General features: G+C 49.8%; 1 protein-coding gene across 1 annotated transcript in view; it reads right to left on the bottom strand.

The window, feature by feature from the left end:
• Positions 1 to 27,607, bottom strand: part of OBSCN (obscurin, cytoskeletal calmodulin and titin-interacting RhoGEF) — a 142,868-nt gene that overhangs the window by 101,561 nt on the left and 13,700 nt on the right. Inside the window, exons 3-20 of the mRNA XM_054171381.1 lie at positions 26,659 to 26,928; positions 24,744 to 25,004; positions 23,618 to 23,920; positions 22,103 to 22,369; positions 20,666 to 20,941; positions 17,785 to 18,057; positions 17,033 to 17,308; positions 15,620 to 15,895; positions 11,796 to 12,071; positions 10,843 to 11,118; positions 9,892 to 10,167; positions 8,546 to 8,821; positions 7,387 to 7,662; positions 6,615 to 6,890; positions 5,750 to 6,025; positions 5,121 to 5,387; positions 3,516 to 3,785; positions 2,366 to 2,629 (exon numbers count right to left, since the gene is read on the bottom strand). Of these exons, the coding sequence (XP_054027356.1) occupies positions 2,366 to 2,629; positions 3,516 to 3,785; positions 5,121 to 5,387; positions 5,750 to 6,025; positions 6,615 to 6,890; positions 7,387 to 7,662; positions 8,546 to 8,821; positions 9,892 to 10,167; positions 10,843 to 11,118; positions 11,796 to 12,071; positions 15,620 to 15,895; positions 17,033 to 17,308; positions 17,785 to 18,057; positions 20,666 to 20,941; positions 22,103 to 22,369; positions 23,618 to 23,920; positions 24,744 to 25,004; positions 26,659 to 26,928 (4,935 nt within the window). The remainder of the gene's footprint in view (positions 1 to 2,365; positions 2,630 to 3,515; positions 3,786 to 5,120; positions 5,388 to 5,749; positions 6,026 to 6,614; positions 6,891 to 7,386; positions 7,663 to 8,545; positions 8,822 to 9,891; positions 10,168 to 10,842; positions 11,119 to 11,795; positions 12,072 to 15,619; positions 15,896 to 17,032; positions 17,309 to 17,784; positions 18,058 to 20,665; positions 20,942 to 22,102; positions 22,370 to 23,617; positions 23,921 to 24,743; positions 25,005 to 26,658; positions 26,929 to 27,607) is intronic.

A 27,607-nucleotide genomic window follows, 5' to 3' on the forward strand; every position in this document is an offset into this window, starting at 1 on the left:
TTGAGATGATCAAGTTCAACCTATCACCCAACACCATCTAATCAACTAAACCATGGCACCTTGCTTTTGCTGTAAAGCAGTGCAAGAGCTCAGTGCTGTCACAGCTGGAGGACTTGGATGCAAAATACACCTAGCCCAGTGAGACTCTTCTATGCATCTCCTTTCCTGTTGCATCTCATAACTAAGGCTTGGATGACCACACACAAAAAGAATTCCCTACTACTATGAGCTGAATCCCTGGTTTTGAACATGGTCCTTCTAAGGCAACAAAGCTGGGGAGGGGTCTTGAGCACAGCCCTGGGAGGAGAGGCTGAGGGAGCTGGGATTGCTTAGCCTGGAGAGGAGGAGGCTCAGGGGAGACCTTCTTGCTATCTACAACTCCCTGAAGGGAGGCTGTAGCCAGGTGGGGGTTGGTCTCATCTCCCAGACAACCAGCACCAGAACAAGAGGACACAGTCTCAAGCTGTGCCAGGGGAGGTTTAGGCTGGATGTTAGGAAGAAGTTCTTCCCAGAAAGAGAGATTGGCCATTGGAATGTGCTGCCCAGGGAGGTGGTGGAGTCACCATCCCTGGAGGTGTTTAGGAAGAGCCTGGATGGGGTGCTTGGTGCCATGGTTTAGTTGATTAGATGGTGTTGGGTGACAGCTTGGACTTGATCTCAAAGTTCTTTTTCAGCCTGGTTAATTCTATTCTATTCTATGACCACCTTGAGTCTCCACCACTGCATGAATCTATCTCATCATCAGAGGAGCTGGTTTTTTACCAGTGACACTAAGGGTAAAGTGATGAGAATGCAGCTGGGTGCCTGGGCAGCACAAAGCAAAAGCCTCTCTCTCTCCCTCAGCAAAGGAAGTTTATAAAGCAGACAGGCAGAAATGTACTCTTGCATGACTCCCTTTGCACAAAACCCTGCTGACAGCTGACTGCCCAATTACTTCCTATGCAAACACTGCTCCATCAGTTTTGGGTTCACCATTTGGTGATGAGCAACAGTGAGTGCCCCAAAGCAGGTGCAACTCAACCTACCACCAGCTGCTGAAACATCTTGCTGGAAGGAGAATAAAAATCACCTAGAGACTGAAAAAGTGCCTTGGGGTGCAAGGTGTGAGAAAGGCTGGAGCAGCAAAGCACCCTGTACTGCACTGCATGCCTCCAGCACACTGCATCTGTGGAACTGCTGCATTCTTCATCTTCTGTGCACCCAGTCTGCCAATTATGAGAGAGCAAACCTCAAATCTAGCTCTAAATCAGGACCATCAAAAGCAGCATGGCCAGCAGGTGAAGGGAGAGATTTTGCCCCAATGCTCCACTCTGCTGAGACCCCCACCTGCAGTGCTGGGGCCAGGTCTGGAGTCCTCAGCATAGCAGAGACATGGGTCTGCTGGAGAGCAGCCAGAAGGGACCAGAGCAATGGTGGAAGGGCTGGAAACCCTCTGCTGTGAGGACAGGCTGAGAGAGTTGGGGTTGCTCAGCCTGGAGAAGGCTTCAGAGAGACCTTCTGGTAGCCTTTCAGTGCTTAAAGGGCCTATCAGAAAGCTACCTGTTCTCTCCTGCTGTAGGGCACACTCAGCTCTGCATCATCCCAGGCAGGTATTTCACCAGCCTTTTCCCAAACCCATGATGAAGACCCCAAGACCACTCCAGACAACCTATTCAGTCATCCAAGCATTAAAAGCTTTTTGACTGTATAAGCTGACTCTCTCTCATTGCAGCCCAAGTCCATTGTTTCCTGCCATTATTTCCACCTGGAGAACAGATTGTTGCCTTCACCTTATAACAGCCTTGCAGGTGCTTGAAGTCTGTTATCAAGGTCCTGCCTACCTATTATTTATGCCCTACACAGCCCCAGTTTGTGGCAAGGACTTTACAGACAAAATTAGGTAGTCTTTAAGTGCTTCATCTATCTTCTACCTTCATCTATCCTTTGATGATCATGGAAAGAGGACAGAAGGACAGAGCTACAGCTAAGACACTATTAGCTTGCTTGGAAGGGCAGCACCCTCAGAGAGAAGATTTGCCTTGTAGTTTTATTAACCCTGTCTCAGAGGTGTTCTGAAAGAGTAGGTTACAGAGAACCACCAGGGCAATGGGTGGCTAAGGAGGGAATGCTTCACCAAAAGCCATAGAAAGGAACAAACAGAGCATGCTGGAGAGTGAGAGACTTCAGAGGAGAGAGAAGAACCAGCTAAGAAGCTTGGAGATGCCTGAAAGTTGGTGGAGTGAGATGAGGGCCATTCTCTGCCCTTGCTTTCACCCCCTCTCAGTCATCTGACTGGTGGCAATGGTCATTGGGATAATGGAAGAGACCAGAATCCACCTCCAAAGCCTATTCAGGGTATTTTAGAAGTGGACATCATTCAACTTACTTTCCACATTGATCTTGGCCTGGGTCTTGTCATCAGGACTCTCACAGCAGTAGAAGCCCCTGTCTGCAAAGGTGATGTCCCTGATCACCAAGGTGTGCTTCGTTCCCTCAGCTTTGATCTCTACTTTTTCACTGGGCTTCAGTACAATGCTGTTCCTCATCCACTTCACCTCTGCAGACTTGGTCAGCTCTACCTCCAAGGTCACTGTGTCTCTTTCTTCGACTGTTCTGGGCTCCAGTTTCTTCTTGAATGAGATTGAGGCCTCTGCCAAAGGAGAAGAAATGTCGGTAAGGACATAGAGCATCCAGAGCACAGGCTTTCAGAGAACATTTAGATGGTGTCACATGTATCTCCAGATGCATTCTGGGCATCTCTACTTAATGAAGACAAAGCAGAATTTATAAGAGAACAGAACAGAATTAACCAGGTTGGAATAGACCTTTGAGAGCATCAAGTCCAACCTGTCACCCAACACCATCTGATCAACTAAACCATGGCACCAAGTGCCTCAGCCAGGCTCTTCCTAAACACCTCCAGGGATGGTGACTCCACCACCTCCCTGGGCAGCACATTCCAATGGCCAATCTCTCTTGCTGGGAAGAACTTCTTCCTAACCTCCAGGCTAAACCTTCCCTGGCACAGCTTGAGACTGTGTCCTCTTGTTCTGGTGCTGGTTGCCTGGGAGAAGAGACCAACCCCCACCTGGCTACAACCTCCCTTCAGGGAGTTGGAGAGAGCAAGAAGGTCTCCCCTGAGCCTCCTCTTCTCCAGGCTAAGCAACCCCAGCTCCCTCAGCCTCTCCTCCCAGGGCTGTGCTCCAGACCCCTCCCCAGCCTTGTTGCCCTTCTCTGGACACCTTCCAGCAACTCAACATCTTTCCTAAATTGAGGGGCCCAGAACTGGGCACAATTTCCCTACTCTAATATGATCAGTCACAGGAAAGTCCTCACTGGAGGTGTTTAGGAGGAGACTTGATAGAGTGCTTGGTGCCATGGTTTAGTTGATTAGGTGGTGTTGGATGAGAGGTTGGATGCAATGATCTTGAAGGTCTTTTCCAACCTGGTTAATTCTAGTCTAGTCTAGTCCAGTCTAGTCTACAAAGGCCCCAGCACCCCTGGCAGCCTGTGAAAGGGGCATTATCTCCTCTCACCTCGGACTCTGAGGTTGGCTGTGCTTTCTACGCCTTCAGCATTGGCGCAGATCTCAGCCGCATCCTCCAGCGTCAGGTCAGTGATGGTGAGGCTGTGGTTGGTGTCCTTCTGTGAGATGACATACTTCTTGCTGGCTTCAATCTTGACTCCATTCCTGAGCCAAGTGACCACAGCATCACTGGGAGAGACAGTGCACTTGAAGACAGCCTCTTTTCCTTCTTCAGAGACCACGCTGTTGAGACTCGTAACGAATTTCACCACTCTGGGAGCTGAGGGATGGGAATAAACCATTTAGGAGCATGACTTAGAGGTATGGCATAAACACCCTCAAAGAGGCACAGGCCTGGATGATTTTATTGACAATACCAATTTTTCAGTACTTACAGCAAAGGATCACAATAGAATCATAGAAAGGCTTGAGTTGGAAGGGACCTTAAAGATGATCCATTTCCAACCATCCTGCCATGGACAAGGACACCTCCTACTAGAGCAGGTTTCTCAGAGCCTCATCCAGCCTGGTCTGAAATGCTTCCAGGGATGAGGCATCCACAACTTCTCTGGGCAGCCCACTCCAGTGTTCTACCACCCTCACAGTAAAGAACTTCTTTCTTATGCCCATGGCACTTGAAGCCATGGTTCAGTTAGTCATGAGGTGTTAGGTAATAGGTTGGACTTGATGGTCTCTGAGGTCTTTTCCAACCTTATTGATTCTATGATTCAATCTAAACCAACCCTGCTCTAGTTTAAAACCATTGCCCCTTGTCCTATCACCACAGCCCCTTTTAAATAGCTCCTGCCCAGCTTTCCTGTAGGCCTGCCTGAAATGAATCTTCATGTTTACCATGACTAAGTTTGGTGCATAAAGATGCCAGAAGAGAGAAAAACAAATGGGGGGAGGGGAAATCCCATTTTACATTTGGGATACTTAATCCCAGCCAGCCTCAAATGCAATATGAGGTGGGTGTTGGTCTCTGCTCCCTAGTATCATAGAATCAATATGGTTGGAAAAGACCTCAGAGATCATCAAGTCCAACCTGTCACCCAACACCTCCTGACTAACTAAACCATGGCTCCAAGTGCCACATCCAATCCCCTCTTGAACACCTCCAGGGATGGCGACTCCACCACCTCCCTGGGCAGCACATTCCAATGGCTAACAACTCTCTCTGGGAAGAACTTTCTCCTCACCTCCAGCCTAAACCTCCCCTGGCACAGCTTGAGTGACAGAATGAGAGGAGATGGGCTCAAGGTGTACCAGGGGAGGTTTAGGTTGGGTATTAGGAAAGATTTCTTTACTGCAAGAGGGAGGGAGGGGAGCAGGGAGGGGGAAGCTGTTGGTAACACCCTGGTTTTGTCCAGGGGGGTTCTTGTGTTGTTTGTAAATTGTAACTGTAACTGTTGTGTATGTTGTACATATTCATTGCATTCCCTATTTCTGGATTGGAGTTTTGCTTGCAAATAGAGCTTCATTTGCTTTCCAGCTGAGCTGGTCTGGCAATGTTCATTGGGGAAGGGGTGGGGGTGGGTCATTTCAACCCACCCCAGGTGCAACGCCTGAGGACAACCCCAAAGCTCCCTCCACACTGCCACCACAAGAGCCATACGTTTGGGGGTGATGGTCACACTGCTCTTGTCATCCCTGGACTCGCAGGAGTACTCTCCCTCATCCTCAGCCCGGATGCCTGTGATGGTCAGGGTCCTTCTGACGCCCTCCTGGTGAATCTGGAAGCGTTTGCTGGCTCTGAGCTCCACACCGTTCCTGCGCCACACCACCTGCCCCTTGGCGTGGCTCACGTCACAGCTCAGAGAGATGCTGCCGCCAATCTCAGCAGGAACAGCTTCCAGTCTCTTGGTAAACTTCACTGGGATGGCTGAGATGCAGAAGAGAAAAGATATGGAGAAAGGAAAGGGTAAAAAGCCTGTTCCAAGAAGCTGGCTCTGGGCAACTGTAGTAAATAAATCATCATAAGAATCAGAGAAGCATAGAACTGTCAGGGTTGGAAGGGACCTCGAGCATCAGCCAGCGGCTGGCTTCCCTCAGGCAGCCAGCAAAAGGCTACAATTGGGTATTTGGGAGCAGGAGAACTTTGCTGGCCTCTGCTGGGGCAGCCACAGCAGCTGCAGCACCAATTCAAGCTTTGAGGTTGGAACAGTTTTAGAGCAGTGTCCTCCAACCTCCCAAGACAGTACAGCCGCTGGCTTTGGGACACAACATGCGCTGCTCTCTCCTCACCTTTCACCTGCACTTTGAATTCCTGCTTGTCATTCTTTGTCTGGCAGGTGTAGACAGCAGTGTCTGAGCTCTCAGCCAGGTTGACTGTCAGGGTCCTGGATGCCCCCTCACTCTTAATCACATATTTCTTGCTCGCTTTGATTTCTGTTCCATCCTTGAGCCACTTCACTGCAGCCGTTTCAGGCGTCACTGAGGTGGTCAGTGTGATGCTCTCGTGTTCTTCAACAACAAGAGGCTCCTTCTGGACAACTTTGTTCTCAAATTTAGCCTCTGGTTCTAGGACAGGCATGAAAAGAGGGAAAATTAACAACTTCCATCTCAAATCCTTACCACAAAGAAGGGCAACAAGGCTGGGGAGGGGTCTGGAGCACAGCCCTAGGAGGAGAGGCTGAGGGAGCTGGGGTTGCTTAGCCTGCAGAAGAGGAGGCTCAGGGGAGACCTTCTTGCTCTCTACAACTACCTGAAGGGAGGTTGTAGTCAGATGGGGGTTGGTCTCTTCTCCCAGGCAACCAGAACCAGAACAAGAGGACACAGTCTCAAGCTGTGCCAGGGGAGGTTTAGCCTGGAGGTTAGGAAGAAGTTCTTCCCAGCAAGAGAGATTGGCCATTGGAATGTGCTGCCCAGGGAGGTGGTGGAGTCACCATCCCTGGAGGTGTTTAGGAAGAGACTGGATGGGGTGCTTGGTGCCATGGTTTAGTTGATCAGATGGTGTTGGGTGATAGGTTGGACTCGATGCTCTCAAAGGTCTTTTCCAACCTGGTTAATTCTATTCCATTCTATTCCATTCTATTCTACTAGATAGGGAACCTCCTTTTTTTTTTTTTTCCTCTAAGCCACACAGAGAGCTGCTTAGGTGAGAGCTCACCAGTTGGTTCCAACTTGAAGGTCAGCTTCTGGCCTGCAGCCTCACAGATGTATTCTCCAGCATCTCTCTTCTCCAGCTGCTCCACCACCAGGCGCCGCGTCTTGCCCACGGTTTCTATTTTGAACTTTCTAGAGGAAATCAGCAGTTTGCCATCCTTGAACCATTTCACTTGGGTTGTGTCCTCTGCCACCTCACAGCTGAGGGTGGCACTTTCTGTCAGGACAGCATTCACCTCCTTCTGGACCTTTTCCTGGTTGATAAAGGCAGGCTTGGGCTCTGCAAGAAGCAAATATTGATTGAGGCAGTGAATGAGATCAGGCTCGCACATTTCTGTGCAGGCACTTGGGAAATATTTGGGCTGTCACCTGCCAAAACAGGTTGGCTTCACTGGGCAGAATCTACCCTTCTATGGATCCAAACTGCAGTGTGGAAACTAGGGAAGCAGGAGCCTAGGAGTGGAGGAAATCTCAAAGGTCTCTTCCAACCTGGGTAATTCAATTCTATTCTATTCCATTCTATGCTATGCTATCACCAAGAGGGTCCTTGACAGCAATCCTGTGGTGGGAAATCATCATGCAAACCCCTCTTTTAATTCAAACAGAATGAGATCAGCCTTTGTGCCATACTAGAAACAAACATTCCCACATCTGCAAGTCCAGACAAGGAGGTACAGGAGATCAGGTGAAGCCTACAGACTATTGCAACTGAGCCATTGTGCAACAGCTACTACAGTTATTATCCTCTCCTGTACTTCAGACCAGTTGTTTCTTACCTGTGACATCAACTTTGAAGGTCAGCTTCTGGCCAGCAGCCTCACAGGTGTACTCCCCAGCATCCTTCTTCTCCAGCTGACTCACCACCAGCCGACGAGATTTGCCCTCTGCCTCCACCTTGAACTTCTTGCTGGCAGTGATCAGTTTCCCTTCCTTGTACCATTTCACCTCAGTCTTCTCCTGGGCCACCTCACAGCTCAGGGTGGCATTTTCTGACAGTGCAGCTTTCACCTCTTTCTGCACCTTCTCCTTGTTTGTAAAGACAACTTCTGGCTCTGAAAAGACAGAGAAATTCAGAGTGTCTCCAAGATGTGTGTTGCCCAATGCCCTTATCATGGTTTACAGGTAGGATTGAAAACCAAGGGTCTGACTTGATAATAAACATCTAAAGCCATTGGTAGAACATTCAAAGTGCTCTGTGGTGAGGTTTTGTGTTTTGCTGAGTGCAGACAGCCTACTGCTCTCCACTGCAGACCTGCTCTGAAATTCACTGAGAATCAGCTGCCCTGCAGAGACATTCTGGTTGCACCAATATGTGGGGATGGAGATGTGCAGTCAGTACTTTCACAGTTTCAAAGGATCACAGGATGATAGGGGTTGGAAGGGAGCTCTGAAGATCATCAAGACCAACCCCCCTGCTGAGCAGGACCATAGAATCCAGCACAGGTCACACAGGAATGCATCCAGATGGGGCTGGAAAGTCTCCAGAGGAGACTCCACAACCTCTTCTTGCAAGCCTGTGCCAGTGCTCTGGGACCCTCACAGTGAAAAGTTCTTCCACATGTTGAGGTGGAACCTCCTGTGCTGTAGTTTATATCCATTGCTCCTTGTCCTATCCCAGGGAGCAAGTGAGCAGAGCCTGTCCCCTCCCTCCTGACCCCCAGCCCTTAGATAGTTATAAACATTTATTAGCTCCCCTCTGTGTTCTCCTCTCCAGACTAAAACGCCCCAGGGCTCTCAGCCTCTCCTCATGGGGCAGTGCTGCAGTCTCTTCAGCAGCCAGGCAGCCCTGGGCTTGCTCCTGCAGAGATGGGTAGGCACCAAATGCTTTCAATGATGGATCTCACTACCTTATCCTATTTTACATAGAAGATAATAATATTCATTTCTCTAGATGTTCCAGAAATGGCAACTGGGGGCCAAAGAATCTTCTCTCACCTGTGACATCAACCTTGAAGGTCAGCTTCTGGCCAGCAGCCTCACAGGTGTACTCCCCAGCATCCTTCTTCTCCAGCTGACTCACCACCAGCCGACGAGATTTGCCCTCTGACTCCACCTTGAACTTCTTGCTGGCAGTGATCAGTTTCCCTTCCTTGTACCATTTCACCTCAGTCTTCTCCTGGGCCACCTCACAGCTCAGGGTGGCATTTTGTGTCAGTGCAGCTTTCACCTCTTTCTGCACCTTCTCCTTGTTGATGAAAGCATCTTCTGGCTCTGGAACTGAGAGCACAAGGGCAGGTTCAGGGAAGGGGTCTTTCACACACACACGCCTTCCCAAATGCACACACCAGTGCCCTGCTGGATTTGGGCTTCCCAGTCACATTCCCTGCCAGCACCATCAGCTGAAGGCATAATTTGAATTGCATGACTGAAGGTGCAGAGCTGCTTTGCAGGTACTCCAAAACAGCTTAGATAGCCCTGAGGGTGCTTTCATTACCATCATTAGCATTCTCCAAGGCCTGCAGAAAAGAAGTTCTCATATTCCAGTGTCCAGCAGCACACCAGGCTGTAAGAAGTCTGCATGCTGGAAGAGGGCTAGCACTACATTGTCCAAAAAACCCCAAGAAAAGCAATTTTCTGTGCCAGTAAAAACAAAACTAGTCTTGGGAAACACACTTTGGGAGCCTATTCTGTCTGTTCTTCCCAAATCTTCATCATCCTAGAAACATGTTTCCCTAATGAAGGAAAATTAGCCAGCCCTCATGGGCTGTCCAGTTCTGGGTCCCTCAATTTAAGAAGGATATTGAGACACTTGAACATGTCCAGAGAAGGGCAGCGAGGCTGGGGAGAGGCCTCGAGCACAGCCCTGGGAGGAGAGGCTGAGGGAGCTGGGGTTGCTTAGCCTGGAGAAGAGGAGGCTCAGGGGAGACCTTATTGCTCTCTGCAACTCCCTGAAGGGAGGTTGTAGCCAGGTGGGGGTTGGTCTCTTCTCCCAGGCACCCAGCACCAGAACAAGAGGACACAGTCTCAAACTGGGCCAGGGGAGGTTTAGGCTGGAGGTTAGGAAGAAGTTCTTCCCAGCAAGAGAGATTGGCCACTGGGATGTGCTGCCCAGGGAGGTGGTGGAGTCACCATCCCTGGAGGTGTTTAGGAAGAGCCTGGCTGAGGCACTTGGTGCCATGGTTTAGTTGATTAGATGATGTTGGGTGATAGGTTGGACTGGATGATCTCAAAGTTCTTTTCCAACCTGGTTAATTCTATTCTATTCTATCTTATCCCAAAGTCACTTTCTTCTCCTGCAGTTTTGTCAGGATAGAACCCAGAGGTGCAGCAAATTCACTCACCTGTGACATCAACCTTGAAGGTCAGCTTCTGGCCAGCAGCCTCACAGGTGTACTCCCCAGCATCCTTCTTCTCCAGCTGACTCACCACCAGCCGACGAGATTTGCCCTCTGCCTCCACCTTGAACTTCTTGCTGGCAGTGATCAGTTTCCCTTCCTTGTACCATTTCACCTCAGTCTTCTCCTGGGCCACCTCACAGCTCAGGGTGGCATTTTCTGACAGTGCAGTTGTTACCTCCTTCTGTACCTTCTCCTTGTGGATGAAAGCATCTTCTGCTTCTGGGGGGGGAGGAGAAGCAAATTAAAAACCAGAGGTGTGTTCACTCTTGCCAAACATGTTTGCAACCAGCTGCAAAGTCCTGCTTACAAGAACTTCCCCCAGCTCTTGTTGTTTGGGAATGGTCACCCCCACCCACCCCCAGCTAAACACCACACACTAAGAGGCCATGCCCTTCAGTACTGCCTGAGGACAAGACATCAGCCATTTCTGAGCAAAATGAAGCAATGCCTCACAAGTTCAGGTTTTACACATCCCCAGGGATTCACAGGAAATCTGTTTGTCCCTTAATGTAGTGCACATACAAGAACTCCACCTCAGCCACCACTGAGACTCCAGCCTAAGTCTTGGCCAGTCTAGCTACTCCTTTAGCATGATTGCAGATGTATTTTCCTACATCTCTGGGAGATGACCCTACCTTTGGACCTACCAAACACAATAACACATGTAAGCTTGTTTAATTTTCCTTTACTCTGAAAGCAGAAGCCAGCAAGGATGGCTGAGTGGGATGCATCTCACAGATGAAGCTACAGGCATCTCTGAGACAGGGGATGCACACAAGCTACTCAGTGAAGATCTGGGTTCCACAGACTCTGGAGCCTAGAGAGTGGTTCATTTTGCTCTGTAGCAAGAACTCATGGACCTTTATGTGATGAGAAGCATAATGTGTCTCCCACCTGTGACATCAACCTTGAAGGTCAGCTTCTGGCCAGCAGCCTCACAGGTGTACTCCCCAGCATCTTTCTTCTCCAGCTGACTCACCACCAGCCGACGAGATTTGCCCTCTGCCTCCACCTTGAACTTCTTGCTGGCAGTGATCAGTTTCCCTTCCTTGTACCACTTCACCTCAGTCTTCTCCTGGGCCACCTCACAGCTCAGGGTGGCATTTTGTGTCAGTGCAGCTTTCACCTCTTTCTGCACCTTCTCCTTGTTGATGAAGGCATCTTCTGCTTCTGCAGAGTGGGAGAAGCAATTTAAAACCCACACACTGTGCAAGGTGCTCAAGCCCAAATGGAACCTCTGACAAGCTCCACAGCCCTCTCAGTTTAGGACAGTCCCACTCACAGCAAAGATGCACTCAGACAGGACATCATCCCCTGCACACCCTGAGGGGAACAGATCAGCCACTTCTGAACAGAAGGATCCAGGCCTCAGGAGTTAAGGTTCTTCTCCTCTCCACATGAAAGCCAACTTCTTCTTCCATAACACAACACACCAACAACCTCCCAATCTCCTTTTCTACTGGGACCCATATGTAAGCTTGCTCCAATCTAAGTGCTTCTTGAATAGTTCAGGTTTCCTACTCTTTCCAGATGTGCTGTCCTACACACCTGGGGCTGATCCTACCTTTATCCCTGCACAGCATCAGTTAAGCTGCCTGGTGTTTGTTTACTGGGAAAGCAGAAAACCACAAGGCTGCCTGAGTGGGATTCATCTCACAGATGGAGAGACCTGTGGTTAGTGGCCTTCATGACATTGGTTTCACACAAGCTGGTTGCTTTATCAGCTTGTCTCCTCGGTGAAGTTCTAAGCTACAGAGAATCTGGAGCCTAGAGCATGATTCATCTTGCTCTGTAGTAAAGGGAACTCATGGACCTTTATGTGATGAGAAGCAAAATGTGTCTCCCACCTGTGACATCAACCTTGAAGGTCAGCTTCTGGCCAGCAGCCTCACAGGTGTACTCCCCAGCATCTTTCTTCTCCAGCTGACTCACCACCAGCCGACGAGATTTGCCCTCTGCCTCCACCTTGAACTTCTTGCTGGCAGTGATCAGTTTCCCTTCCTTGTACCATTTCACCTCAGTCTTCTCCTGGGCCACCTCACAGCTCAGGGTGGCATTTTGTGTCAGTGCAGCTTTCACCTCTTTCTGCACCTTCTCCTTGTTGATGAAAGCATCTTCTGCCTCTAAAATAGGGAAACATTAGGGGGGGAAATACACAAGATCTGAATAGCTTGCAAGTGGAAGATCCTACATGTGTTTTGTGTAGAGGTTCTACAGGATCATGTCTTGCAAGTAGCATTGCTTTGGAGGTGCTTATATCTCATAGAACACTGCACCCTCAAAACATAAGCAGTTACTGCCTGCCTCCCTCAGACACTCTCTGCAGTCTCCTACAGAGAGCTTTTCCCCTCCTTGAAGACTCTCTTCTCTGCACACCATCTCTGTCATGTTTGTACTCTGAGTGGCAGGAGCTGCCTGGGAGGGTGAGGAGTAGGGGTGGCTTCAGGTCATGTTCCTACTCTGCTGACCATGGCACTCCTTGTAATCCCTGGAGCCACATCATAGGCTGGCCACGGGTACTGCACAATCCATGGACAGAGAAGTGTCCTGCAGGGAGCAAGCTGAAGCAGGAACCCATTTTATACACTCTAAATTTGAGCTCCTCTGCTGCATCAGCTGTAGAAGGGGTGCAAGAAGGTCTCATTGTCATTAAGTTGTCATTAACAAGGCAGCAGACGTGGCCTGTACTGCATGATGCAGAGCTCCTCAAAGGCAAACCTCAACCCACTGCAGATTAAGCAGCATTTTGAGAGCTAAAATAGCTCCAGCTCAAACCACAGCTCACAGTCAAAAGGGGCTGTGAAAATATGGAACATCTCAGCTTCTGTCTGCAACAGGAGCCATGAATGGGCACCAAAGAGGTGAGTTACAAACCAAATGTGTACATGGGGGCTGTACCTGAAAGGACCAGTTGGCAGAGGAAGAGTATCCCAGGTGGGTTATTCATCCTCTGCATTCCTGCCCTTTAATAGAAATGGTTTTGGTGGTTTAATCCAAGCCATACTTATACCATACTATTAGACCACATAATGGTTTCATATGAAACCATTTTTATAGCAATAGGGAAAGTCACTGAATCTTTTCATCAGCTCACAAAGCGTTTTACACCACCCAGCCTTTTGCCTCAGAAATGTGTTCTAGGGTTAAAATAGTCAAACAGCATTTCCAGCCCCAGCTGCAGCTGCTTAGTGAAGTCCTGCTGGAACTGGATGAAAAACCCTTTGCAGGACATGTGGCTTTGGCCATTTCAAACAAGGATTTCACTGGCACCATCACACTTGAAATAATGAGATTGCTGCATCAGACCTTTCAGCTACACATCCAGCTCATTCCCAAAGCCTGCAGCACCTGGTTCCCTCAAAGCCCCAAATCCATAGCTGCATCCCAACACTCAACACTTGGCATCTAACCTTCAAGTGGCCCTCAAGCAGGGAAGGTTTTGTGTGACCAGTGGAGCCCTGGAGCACAGGAGCCCTGCAAACTCTTCTGAGTGCAATGGTAGCAGGATAAATTAAGAACCCAGAAAGCCACTGAGCTTTGGGACGCTCCAGGGAGACAAGGGTTTCTGCAGCAGCAGAGCCAACCCCTCTGAGTACTCATAATCCCTCCTGACTTTCACACTGGATCATCTTGCAGGGAGTGCTGGCCTTGCAATGTCATGTTACAGCTGTACCCAGGAGGAATACAGCAACGGTAGCTAGGCAAGGACTCTCCACTTGTGACACAGGGGGAGCAGTGTTACCTTACCCTGCCCAGCCATGAGGTCATCTGCATTGAAAGAGAGCTGAAATCCTTTGGCTTCTGAGGCAGACAGCTAAGGACAGCCCTCAGGTAAAGGAATTCAAACATAAAAGCACCAAGTTACTGTGGTTTCTGACTCCTCAGAGCAGTGTAGTGAGACACTGGAACTGGTTGCCCAGAGAAGGTGTGGATGGCTCATGCATGGAAGTGTGTAGGACCAGGATGGATGAGGGTTCAAGCAACCTGGTCTAGAGAGAGGTGTCCCTGCCCATGGTAGGAGTGCTGAAACTGAATGATCTTCAAGGTCCCTTCCAGCTCAAGCCATTCTAGGATTCTAAGATTCTCTGCAGTAATGTATGGGCTGGTTTCAGCAGCTGAGCTGAACTGGGTTCATACCAGTGGGCTTTCTGCCAGTGCTCATGTTGTATGTTCTCTGAACGATGCCTCTCAGGTCTAGCCTTGTTGTAACCCTGCCCCCACTGAAACTGGCAGTTCCCTGAGCCAAGAGCATGAGCTGCACAATTCATGAAACAGAGCCAGTGCCCCAACTCACAACCTGTGTGCCCCATGCAGAGTGGGCACCCAGCAGCTGATGGCTTACAGTGTGTGCTATGGGGAGTAGCAAAGCTGTAACCTACAGCAGTGGTTCCACACTGCACATAGAAGGTGGGGGGAACATAGAATCATAAAATGGATTGGGTTGAGAGGGACCTTAAAGATCATCAGCTTCCAACCCCCTCTCCCATGGGCAAGGACACCTTTCACTAGATCATGTCCAAAGTCCCTGGCCTCAAACACTTCCAGGGATGGGGGATTTACAACCTCTCTGGCCAGGCTGTTTCAGTGTCTCACCACCCACACACAGTGAAGAACTTTTCCCTTACATCTACCCTAAACCTAACCACTCTCAGTTTAAAGCCATCACTTCTTGTCCCATCACTACATGCCCACCAGCTTGACACATCACAACCAGGTATCCAACAGCAGATGGAAGAAGTGGTAAGAGGAGGAGCTGGATGACAGGTTGTTGAACACAAACCATCTGTGACAGAACAAGAGGACACAGTCTCAAGCTGCACCAGGGGAGGTTTAGGCTGGATGTTAGGAAGAAATTCTTCACAGAAAGAGAGATTGGCCATTGGAATGTGCTGCCCAGGGAGGTGGTGGACTCACCATCCCTGGAGGTGTTTAGGAAGAGATGGGTGGCTTGGTGCCATGGTTCAGTTGATTAGATGGTATTGGGTGATAGGTTGGACTTGATGATCTCCAAGGTCTTTTCCAACCTGGTTAATTCTATTCTATCTGTATCTATTTCTGTCCATCAGCCATGAAACATTCATGGTCTGTGGAACTGTTGCTCACCTCTGTATGTTTGCACAGCCAGACTATGGACTAGCTGAAGCAATTCCCTGTTTTGGGAGGGAAGGAGGACATAGTACAGAGAAAAGATGAAACAAAGAGGCAAGAATATCAGTAACAAGAGGAGGAACACAGCAATAGTGGTGATCAGATTGGAAGAGGCCCTTGACCAATGTGCCTGCTAATGGAAATCCTTCATTCACTATCTGGGCCAAAGAAGACAGCAGGGAGTTGAGAACCTGGTGTTGGGATACCTGCACACAACCACTAGATCTGCCTGACAACCTCACTGAAATGATGGCTTAGACCAGCATCAGAAGGCACATTAACAGCATTTCTAATCTCTTGACAGAGAAAACAGGAGAAGAATCATAGAATCATAACATGGAATCATAGAATCAATAAGCTTGGAAAGACCTCAGAAGTCATCACGTCCAACCTAACACCCAACACCTCATGACTGCTAAACCATGGCACCAAGTGCCACGTCCAATCCCCTCTTGAACACCTCCAGAAGACAATCAGCAGCAATGAAAAGGCAATGAAACACCAACCAAAATGTGTCTCCCACCTGTGACATCAATCCTGAAGGTCAGCTTCTGGCCAGCAGCCTCACAGGTGTACTCCCCAGCATCTTTCTTCTCCAGCTGACTCACCACCAGCCGACGAGATTTGCCCTCTGCCTCCACCTTGAACTTCTTGCTGGCAGTGATCAGTTTCCCTTCCTTGTACCATTTCACCTCAGTCTTCTCCTGGGCCACCTCACAGCTCAGGGTGGCATTTTGTGTCAGTGCAGCTTTCACCTCCTTTTGTACCTTCTCCTTGTTTGTAAACATGTCTTCTGTCTCTGTAAGAAAGCCACAGCAGTCACCCTTGGGTTCTTTTGGCAAGTGTCTTCTCCAGTTCTTTATCAACCCTATTTCACTGTGCTTGCCCTTGCCAGGTGGCACCATGATCAGAGGGCTGGAGCACCTCTCCTGTGAGGACAGACTGAGGGAGTTGGGGTTGTTCAGCCTGCAGAAGAGAAGGCTCCCAGGAGACCTAATTGTGGCCTTCCAGGATCTGAAGGGGGCTACAAGAAAGCTGGGGAGGGACTTTTGAGGCTTCCAGGGAGTGATAGGACTGGGGGTATGGAGCAAAACTAGAAGTGGGGAGATACAGATTGGATGTTAGGAAGAAGTTGTTTCCCATGAGGGTGGTAAGAGCCTGGCACAGGTTGCCCAGGGAGATGTTGGAAGCCTCATCCCTGGGGGTGTTTGCAGCCAGGCTGGATGTGGCTGTGAGCAACCTGCTGTAGTGTGAGGTGTCCCTGCCCATGGCAGGGGGGTTGGACCTGGCTGATCCTTGAGGTCCCTTCCAGCCCTGACAATTCTATGATCCTGGTAGCCCATTAAAGACAAGAAAGCACTTTCACCTCCATCTTACTGACAGTGAAGAAGTGCATGGGAATGCTGGGATAAAGGTAAAAAAAAAATCATCATTTGAGCTCAGATTTGGACTTGGGTCTTAGAGCATCAACATGCACTACCTGAACCCTCCTCCCTCTTCTTCCAAAGCTTCCAGTCAATGAAGCTTCAGTCTTCATTCTGTCTTCATACCCATGAACTGTTCCACTTCTTTTATTAGGATCATTGCCATTCAGCTATTCTCCATCTAATCAGAGCTCTTTCAGCACCTCCTCCTTGCCTTTTATCTGTCCTTGCACCTCTGCTATGGCCTCACACTATGATTCTGCAGGAGCTTCTCTGCAGGCACACCAGATAACTGAGAGAGATGCACAAGTCACCATCCTTGCCCTTCAATTTTCATGGTTACATGGGAGCCAAAGTGCACCTTTAAAACATTGATAGGGCAGCTGGCCAGAAATGAAGGCCTACAGCTGAAACAGTTCACCCCAGAGAGGCTGTGAGGTGATCCTCCAAAGGTAAGATACCACCCAAAAGTGAATGTTTCTTTAGTTTTGGCATTCCTAGCATTTTCTCACCTTTGACTTTGACTTGGAATGTTGTTCTGTCATCCTTTGTTTCACAGGTGTAGCTCCCTTGGTCTTGTTGTGTCACCTTCTTGACGATGAGCTTGCGGTGCGTCCCCTGGGAGATGACTGTTGTTCTCTGGTCCTGCTTCACCTCACTTTGATCCTTCTTCCACACCACAGCTCCACTCGCGGCTGACACCTCACACACCAGCTCCAGGGTGTCAGAAGGACTGACTGAGACCTCTGGAGGCGTTTTGGGCTTGTTGACAAAGTTAACAGCTTCATCTGGAAAGAGAAACAGCTCATGGCTTGGGCTCAGGATCCTCTGCACATATAGGATAGGATAGGATAGGATAGGATAGGATAGGATAGGATAGGATAGGATAGGATAGGATAGGATAGGATAGGATAGGATAGGATAGGATAGGATAGGATAGACCAGGTTGGAAGAGACCTTTGAGATCATCCAGTCCAACCTCTCACCCAACACCATCTGATCAACTCAACCATGGCACCAAGTGCCTCATCCAGGCTCTTCCTGAACACCTCCAGGGATGGAGACTCCACCACCTCCCTGGGCAGCACATTCCCATGGCCAATCTCTCTTGCTGGGAAGAACTTCTTCCTAACACCCAGCCTAAACCTCCCCTGGCACAGCTTGGAGACAGCAGTCACAGCTCTGGCAATAAACTGTGGATGGCAGTCAGAAAAGTCCTGAGTTTCTAACAGACTCTGCTCCAATCTTTGCACCCCAAACTTACCTGAGACTTTTAAATCAAAAGTAAGAGTGTCATCTCCTATTTTGCACGTGTATGTTCCTTCATCTTCTTTTGTCACAGCTGAAGCCACAAGCTTGTGCATCTTTCCTTTATCTTCCACCGTGAATTTCTTGCTGGCTGTGATCTCTTTGCCATCTTTGTACCACTTAACCATGAGGTTGGCCTCAGAGGTCTCAGAAAGAAATTCAGCCTGCTTTCCAGTGGTGGCCCTGACAACTCCTCCACTTTTCTCTTTGTTTATGAAGGTTGCAAGTGCTGAAACAGGACACAGACACACAGTGGTGGTCAGGAATGGTGTGACCATCAGCAAATGCATGCACTGAGACCTAAGTAGGTACATCTTACATAGGTTGGCCAGAGAGGTGGTGGATGCCCCATCCCTAGAAACATTCCAGGCCAGGTTGGATGGGTCTTTGAGCAGCCTTCACAGTATCACTACGGTTGGAAGAGACCTCAAAGATCATTGAGTCCAACCTGTCACCACGCCTTGTCCAGCTGAGGATATCCCTGCTCGCCTCTAAAGGTTCCTTCCTACCCAAACCATTCTGTGATTTTATGACCTACCTTTGGTATTCATTTATCATAAGACCAAATACTTATGCTTAGTTATGGATCTAATTACAAGCAGACAAATTTCCAGCCTTAATAAACCATACACTTGACTATGATGTCTCAAGAACCAGAGCACACAGACAGCCCAGGAGGCTGAGACCAGAGGAGAGAAAGCCCTGGGCAATAGGGCTTCTGGAAAAGAGCTGAGAGGTTAGGAAGGAAATGAAGCAAGCAAGCTCTCCAAGCAAGCCTGAGAGATGGACCTCTGTGCACCACATGAAGTTCAGCAAGGCCAAGTGCAAAGTCCTGCACGTGGGTCAGAGCAGCTCTGGGCAGGGGAGGGGAGAGGAGAAGGGAGGGGAGAGGGAAAGGGACTTAAGGGCCACTTTAGCTCTGGTCCTCAAGGGCCTCTGATCAATCATCAGCTTCTGGCAAGGACAGGAGTTTGCATCTGACCTCTCCAGGTCCCTACCAGCCCTGTTTACTGTGCTTTACTAGTTCTGCTTATAAGAAGCAACAGCTTCTTATACAGAGAGAAGCAGAGCAGGTGAAGCATTTAAACCATGGAGAACTTGATTCTTGTTTGTTTCTTTTTGTACGGTTGTCAGTTTGGGTTGGTTTTGTTGGGGTTGGGGTTGGCTTTGTTTGTTTGGGTCGGTTTTGTTTGGGTTGGGGTTGGCTTTGTTTGTTTGGGTTGGTTTTGTTTGTTTGGGTCGATTTTGTTTGGGTTGGGGTTGGCTTTGTTTGTTTGGGTTGGGTTTGTCTGTTTGGCTTTTTTTCCCCCAGCCTGTTTCCACTTGTTTCTCTAATGACTTGTAACAGTGCAGGAGGAAAACACTGCAGTCCCCTTCCTCTACTCAACCACCTATGCCCATGAAGCCTGCAGGGCTCGAACCCTGCTGAGACCTCCACTTCACCAGCACCTCTGGGACTGAGACCACAGGCTAAAAGATTGAGGAAGAAGGAGATGAGTTGGTTCGTGCACTTCTCTCTTCCTCAGAAAACCAGAGTGCCAAACACAACCCCAGCAGGCTGGAGGCAGCTCCTCAGGTGTCCCTGCTCTGAGGCAGGCGGTCATGTGTCAGAGGACGCCTGGCACGTGAGGGCTCGTGGCAGGGCAGGGAGGGCCTGCAGTGATAAATGGGAAGTGCATTTTCCTAGCAGGGCTTTTTTTGGGCAGGAAGCCCAGCAAGTGACTCCAGCCAGGGCTCAGAGTGGTGGCCTCTTGGCAGCCACGTGATGCCCATGTGCCACACACAGCTGACCTGCACGTCAGGTGATGCCCCAGCGAGCTGCCTCGGACTGGCAGGGGGGAGACACTTTGTGGCTATGTCTTTAACACTTTTTTTCACAGATCTTGAGCAGATAAGTAGTAAAATGTAAGTAAGTCACTACAGGGTGTAAAAAGGAAATTAAAGATCATTCTGGACAATCCCCTTGGAGAGATATCCACTTTGGTCACAACAGCCCCAGGCAGTGCTACAGGCTGGGCTCAGAGTGGCTGGAGAGCAGCCAGGCAGAAAGGGACCTGGGGGTAGTGGTTGACAGCAGCTGAACATGAGCCAGCAGTGTGCCCAGGTGGCCAAGAAGGCCAAGGGCATCCTGGCCTGGATCAGCAATAGTGTGGCCAGCAGGAGCAGGGAGGTCACTGTGCCCTGTGCTCAGCACTGGTTAGGTCACACCTTGAGTCCTGTGTCCAGTTCTGGGCTCCTCAGGTTAGGAAAGATGTTGAGTTGCTGGAAGGTGTCCAGAGAAGGGCAACAAAGCTGGGGAGGGGTTTGGAGCACAGCCCTGGGAGGAGAGGCTGAGGGAGCTGGGGTTGCTTAGCCTGGAGAAGAGGAGGCTCAGGGGAGACCTTCTTGCTGTCTACAACTGTTGGTTTCCAGTGCAAAGCTTGAAGACTCTGTGTCTTGCTGTGGGAGTGGCTGTGCCCACTAGCTAGGTACCAGGTCATCAGGAGGGAAGGGACTGCCATGAAGGCAAGGATAACCAAAGGAGGCAGCTATGACACAGTACTGGTTCAAATCTACCAAATTTTGAGACAAAAGAACCTTTAGCTGTCTTTCTGTGCAGCCTTCCATCTGAATACCCTGCACAGAGCAAGCCAGCTGCTGTGCCTTGGAAAAATCTCTTCTTATTCATCAGGGTATTGACAGAAAACACAAAAGCAAGGGAAAAATAAAACCAAATAACAGCAACCAAACCAAACCACAAAACTCCCTGCACAGCCTCTGGAGCACTCTCTTTCCATCCCTTGATGACTCTGGAGGCTTAGAGTCACTAAAGCAAAGCAGCCCAGACAGTCACATACCTTTCACTGTAAGCTGATAGACCATTTTATCCCCTTCACAGGTGCACTCATAAGCTCCAGCATCCTCTGCTGCAGTGTTGAGGATTTTCAGGATATGCTTCTTCCCCACAGTTTGAAGCTCATATTTGTCACTGGCCTTGAGCTCTTTCCCATCCTTCATCCACTTCACAGCAGCTTCTGTGTCTGAGAGCTCAGCCAGAAGTTTGGCTTCCTCCCGCAGCCTGGCAGAGACCTTCTCTACATCTCTGCTCTTGTTGGTAAACCTCACTGCAGCACCTGGCAGGAGCAAAGCTTTTGTTATTTCAAGTTATATCAAGATGTCCCTGACATGAGCCTGCTGGAGAGTCTGGGATCTCTGACAAAGCATTATGTCCTGTTCCTGCCCTCACACTCATGTCAATAATGAGCTGCTTGTCTGGTTTGGATTTTTTGTCCCACCTTGGTCACAACAACCCCAGGCAGTGCTACAGGCTGGGGGCAGAGTGGCTGGAAAGCAGCAGGAAGAAAGAGGTCTGGGGATACTGGTTGATAGTAGGCTGAACACGAGCCAGCAGTGTGCCCAGGTGGCCAAAAAGGCAAATGGCATCCTGGCCTGTGTCAGAAATAGTGTGGCCAGCAGGAGCAGGGAGGTCATTGTGCCCTGTGCTCAGCACTGCTCAGGCCACACCTTGAGTCCTGTGTCCAGTTCTGGGCTCCTCAGGTTAGGAAAGATGTTGAGATGCTGGAAGGTGTCCAGAGAAGGGCAACAAAGCTGGGGAGGGGTCTGGGGCACAGCCCTGGGAGGAGAGGCTGAGGGAGCTGGGGTTGCTTAGCCTGGAGAAGAGGAGGCTCAGGGGAGACCTTCTTGCTCTCTCCAGCTCCCTGAAGGGAGGTTGTAGCCAGGTGGGGGTTGGTCTCTTCTGCCAGGCAACCAGCACCAGAACAAGAGGACACAGTCTCAAGCTGTACCAGGGGAGGTTTAGCCTGGAGGTTAGGAAGAAATTCTTCCCAGCAAGAGAGATTGGCCATTGGAATGTGCTGCCCAGGAAGGTGGTGGAGTCACCATCCCTGGAGGTGTTTAGGAAGAGCCTGGATGAGGCACTTGGTGCCATGGTTTAGCTGATTAGATGGTGTTGGGTGCTAGGTTGGACTGGATGATCTCTGAGGTCTTTTCCAACCTGGTTAATTCTATTCTATTGTATCAGGTGCCAGAATCCACTGACTGGTTGTGAATTACAGCAGTTCCTGAGCTGTTAGGGCAGGCTGGCTCAGACACCAACCACCTGGCTAGATTGACTCACTCTGACCTCTGGGCTACCATGGTGAGGTCATGATCAGAAACCAGATGAGTTCATTGCTGCAATTTCAGGTCATCACTGAAAGCCTCCACCCTCAGTTCTAATCATCAGGTCACTGCAGCTGCCCCTTGACTGGAAGAAGGTCAATGATCCAGGTTACCTTTCACTCTCATCTTGGTGCTGGTGTCAATGTTATCTGCAACAAACTTCACTTCTGCTCCGTCCTGGCTCTTGGTGACGTTCTTTATGATTAGGGTGTGAGTGGTTTGGGTTCTCCTCATGATGCAGGTCTCACTTTCCTGCAGGACTTTACCATTAAGGTACCAATTGCCAGAACAGGTCTTTGTAAGGTCGATAGTAAACACAGCATCACCACCAGGCACAGCTTCAATGGTTGTCAGGGGACATTTCACAGCCAGGACTGGTTCTGGGGAAGCAAAATGACATCTTCCTTTGAGACCAAAGGACACAAGGCAGCCACACTGGAAAAGAGCTCTTCCCAGGAACAAGGGTTTTTGAGGAAAACAGGACATGAGGATAAAAATCCTGCAGCCTTATAGAAGGTTGGACTTGATGATCTTAGAGATCAAGGCCAAGGGATGAGATTCTGCCCCTCTTCTCCTCTCTGCTGAGGCCCCACCTGCAGTGCTGGGCCAGCTCTGGAGTCCTCAGCACAGCAGAGGCAGGGACCTGTTGGAGAGGAGCCATAGTGGACCACAGCAATGATGGGAGGGCTGGAAGCACTCTGCTGTGAGGCCAGGCTAGCAGAGAGAGTTGTGGTTGATCAGTCTGGAGAAGAGAAGGCTCTAGAGAGACCTTACTGTGACCTATGAGTCCTTAAAGGGGGCTTACAGGGAAGATGGGGAGGGGCTCTTTATCAGGGAGTGCAGTGACAGGACAAGGGGTAAGGGTTTCAAACTGAACAAGGGAAGATTTTGATGAGATATTTGGGGAGAAATTGTTTATACTAAGGAACAGGTTGCCCAGAGAAGTTGTGGGTGCCCCATCCATGCAAGCATTCAAGGCCAGGCTGGACAGGGCTTTAAGCAACCTGCTCTAGTGGAAGGTGTCCCTGCCCATGGTAGGGGAGTGGGAATTAGCCCATCTAAAGTCCCTTCCAACCCAAACCATTCCATGATGTGGGAAACAGTAAAATAACTACTTAAAGCACCTATGTGCAGATAAGCCATGGTTTAGTACCCATGAGGTGTTGGGTGACAGGTTGGACTTGATGATCTTTGGGGTCTTTTCCAACCTTACTGATTCTATGGTTACTGAGTCCCTAGCCTGAACTCAAAGAGGAATGAGCACAGTAAGTGCAGGAAAGAGAGTTCTTAGTTTCCCTGTGTGACCTATCCTAGATTCTATGGCCCTGCTCTGGCTCAATGGTCTCCAGAGGTCCTTTCCAACCTCTAGTATCCTGTGATTCTATGATGATCCTGTGATTTAGGATGGATGTTAGGAAGAAGTTCTTCCCAGACAGAGAGATTGGCCATTGGGATGTGCTGCCCAGGGAGGTGGTGGAGTCACCATCCCTGGAGCTGTTCAAGAAGGGATTGGACATGGCACTTGGAGCCACGGTTTAGTAGTCATGAGGTGCTGGGTGACAGGTTGGGCTTGATGATCTTTGAGGTCTTTTCCAACCTTCTTGACTCTGTGATGGGTTTGTGCTCACCAAGGTGGATGCTCCCGGGGAACTCCAAGTAGGGGCTCTGTCCGTAGGTGTTGACAGCAGACACTCTGAACTGATAGTCAGCCTCCTCTGGCAGGTTGCTCACCGTGAGCTCAGGGGCAGGGACAGGAGCCTCGTGGCACCTGACCCAGGTGAAGCCAGCCAGCTTCTTGCGCTCCACGACGTAGCCGTCGACGGGAATGGGACGCTCTGTCTTCGGAGGGGACCAGGCTAGCGTCACTGAGGTTTCTGTTTTATTTTTCACCACAGGGTCAGCTGGGGCTTGGGTGGGTGGCTTTTTGGGAGCTGCACAGGGGAAAAGAAAGAACACAGCAAGAGGTTTATGTTTGGCATCAGTTCACAGGGTCCTCCCAGCCACACAGTTATTGAACACTTCCAGGGATGGGGAGTCTACCTCCTCCCTGGGCAGCCTGTGCCAGTCTCTCACCACCTCATGGGGAACAACTTCTTCCTCACATCCAATCTGAACCTACCCATTTCTAGCTTTGCTCCATCCCCCCCAGTCTTATCACTCCCTGACACCCTCAAAAGTCCCTCCCCAGCTTTCTTGTAGCCCCCTTCAGATACTGGAAGGCCACAATTAGGTCTCCTTGGAGCCTTCTCTTCTCCAGACTGAACAGCCCCAACTCCCTCATTCCTCACAGGAGAGGTGCTCCAGCCCTCTGCTCATCCTCCTGGCCCTTCCTGGCAGACATCAAAAACTTCTGCATTCTTTAGACAACAAACTTGCCATGATGGTACTCAAAACAACAGTCCTACCACTGGAGCATAGAATCAATAAGGTTGGAAAAGACCTCAGAGATCATCAAGTCCAACCTAGCACCCAACACCTCATGACTACTAAACCATGGCTTCAAGTGCCACATCCAATCCCTTTTTGAACACCTCCAGGGATGGTGACTCCACCAAACCATGGCTTCAAGTGCCACATCCAATCCCTTTTTGAACACCTCCAGGGATGGTGACTCCACCACCTCCCTGGGCAGCACATCCCAATGGCCAACAACTCTCTCTGTGAAGAGCTTCCTTGAGACTAAACTTCCCCTGGCGCAGTGCCTGCGTGCTGGGGGAGACACAACACCCAAGGCCCAAGAGAAGTGAAGCTTACTGGTCACAGTGAACTGGGTGGTGGTCTTGCTCTCGTCAGCCAGGAAGGCAATCTCACCAGCATCTTCCATCTCACACTCTCGGATGGTCATGGTGTGCTGCTTGCCGGAGCGCGTGATGGAGATGCGGCCCCCGGCTCTCACCTCCTCCTTGTTCTTCAGCCAGTGCACCTCCTGGCACTCGCTGTCCAGCTCCACGCAGAAGATGGCTGTGTCCTTCACAAAGACTGCAGTCTTCCGGGGCAGCTTTTTGATGATGTTCCCTGGCAAGGAGAGACCAATTGTGGTCAGCAAACAGAGCAGCAGAGACTGAAGTCTGACAGCAAAGGGCCTTCCAAACTGCAACAGGAGTAGCCAACAGCTCTCACGGAATCACAGAGAGGCTGGAAAAGACCTCTGAGATCCTTGGGTCCAGCCTATGATCTGACACCACCACATCAACCAAACCATGCCACCAAGTGCCACATCCAAGCTTTTCCCCGAGGCCTTTAGTGGTGGTGACTCCACCACCTCCCCGGACACTCCATCCCAGTGCCTAATCAGCTTTTCTGTGAGGAAGTGATTCCTGTGTCAGAACAAGAGGACAGAGTCTCCAGCTGTGCCAGGGAGGGTTTAGGCTGGAGGTTAGGAAGTTTTTCACAGAAAGAGAGATTGGCCATTGGAATGTGCTGCCCAGGGAGGTGGTGGAGTCACCATCACTGGAGGTGTTTAGGAAGAGCCTGGATGGGTTGCTTGGTGCCATGGTTTAGTTGATTAGTGCTGGGTGATAGGCTGGACTTGATGATCAAAAAGGTCTCTTCCAACCTGGTTAATTCTATTCTATTCTAATATCCAATCTAAACCTCCCCTGGCACAGCTTCATACCATGCCCTCTTGTCCTGTCACTGGTTACCTGGGGGAAGAGCCTGACCCCCACCTGACTACAGCTTCCTTTTAGGTAGTTGGAGAGAGTGATAAGGTCCTCTCTACATCTCCTGCAGGCTGAACACCCCCAGCTCCCTCAGCCGTTCCTCCACCTAATCAAAACATTGTGGACACTATGCAGACAGCCCTAAGTGAATTCCTGGGCTCCAAGTTACACAGAACAGACAATCCCAAGGACTCATTGTGGTCTTCAAAGAGAGAAAAGCAGTCTTGTCTGGCTTGCAGCCACTCCTGTTTCTAGCCTACCCTGTGGAGTCTGTTGTTAGGTAAACACCAGCTAAGTGGCCTTGCCCAGAACAGATTTGACAGCAGTGCAGCTTCTGCTGCCCACAGCAGCTGGGAATTCACATCCAACCTTTGCTAAAGCAGGTCAGACTTAAACCAGGGAGGTCTCTGCTCTGCCTTTGGGATTTTACCTCCATCAAAGTTAGCAGTAAGCAACTGGTTACTTCTCAGGGATCCAGAGAATGGATCTGGTTTCCAGTCTGAAACCACAGTGGTGCTGACTGCAGCTTGCACCACACATTGGACCATAAACCACAACTCCTAAATCAGCTTCCCAGTGAAGTCAACACCACTCTTGGGCAGAATTCACCCTTGTGTTCACCAGGCCACAGAAAAGACAAGTGTAAGACAGTGGGAGGAGACATATGTCTTGTTTGGGATCATGTTAAGGAAATTCTAGAGTGCTAGGTTACAGCTCAAGGACTTGGCCTTCTAGGAAGCCCCTTGAAGCATAGCTCCCCACAAGGTGACACAGCTTATGCAGCAACACAATCTGTCCCTGCTCTCTGATCCTGTGTCCCAGGTACACCCTGGCAGGAGAGCCAGGGGCCCATTGTCTGTCCACAGGTGGCTCTCCTCTCACACCGTGAGGGAATCCTCTGCTCTTCACATGTGTGGGGTGAATGTTATTCACAGGGTCAAGTCTGGAGTCTCACATGTGAGACTCACACTCTTGGCAGGTGAGACTTGGCCAACCTTGCCTCTTACCTTGGACAGACAACTCTGCAATGGTCCTGCTGCCTTCCTTCATCTCACAGATGTAGACAGCATCATCGTCTGCAGTGACGTCCTGGACGGTGAGCCGGCGATAGGTGCCCTCTTCTTCGATGCTGTATTTCTTGCTCTGCCTGAGTTTGGTTTCCTCCTTGAACCAAGCTGTCTCCGTGCTAGGAACAGGCACTTCACACTGGAAGGTGGCAGATTCCTTCTCCCTCACTTCAAGATCCGTCAGCTTTTTCTTGAAGGGTATTGAGGGCTCTTAAGAGGAGAAACCCAGAAAGGAGAAAGCAGAGTTTATGGAGGTCTGCAGTGGGAGATGCAAGTAAGTAAGTCACTAGAATAAAACTAAACTAAGTAGCAGTTCTCATGAATGAGATTGGTTTGTCCTGAACTATCACCCAAGCCCTACTACAGGAGGTATTCTGCTGTCATCTGAAAGCAATCCTGGATCCCAGAAGAAGAATTTTGAGGTCCTACCTAAAGATGAGCAAGCCCCAACTGCAGTACCTGCCCCACAACACCACTCAGAGAAGTTTGCTCTAATCCCAGGCAGCCTGAGCAAGCTGGTGAAGCATCACCTTAATCAGTTCTGCCCTTGTGAACATCTCTGTGTTGTACTTTCTCACTTAGTGAAGTCAACATAATGAAGCCAACCAGCCTGACTCTCGATACAGCAGCAGCCCCTGCACATCCAAGTCATTAAAGATGCTACAGGTGGGTGAAGAGCAAACAAGCTGCTCACAGGGAGAAGGCACAGGGCAGAAATTCTAGGTGGGTGTGAGCAGCTGAGCTGGCCAGCTGGTACAGGCATGTTCTAAAAGTCTTTCAGCAGAAGCAAGTTCAGCAAAGGTATCTGAAAATGCCCAGAAAGATGAATCACAGAATGCTTTTGGTTGGAAGAGACCTTTAAGATCATCAGGTCACAGCGCTGCCAGGT

Source organism: Dryobates pubescens, chromosome 21 (assembly GCF_014839835.1).
Source record: "Dryobates pubescens isolate bDryPub1 chromosome 21, bDryPub1.pri, whole genome shotgun sequence".
NCBI lineage: Eukaryota > Metazoa > Chordata > Aves > Piciformes > Picidae > Dryobates > Dryobates pubescens.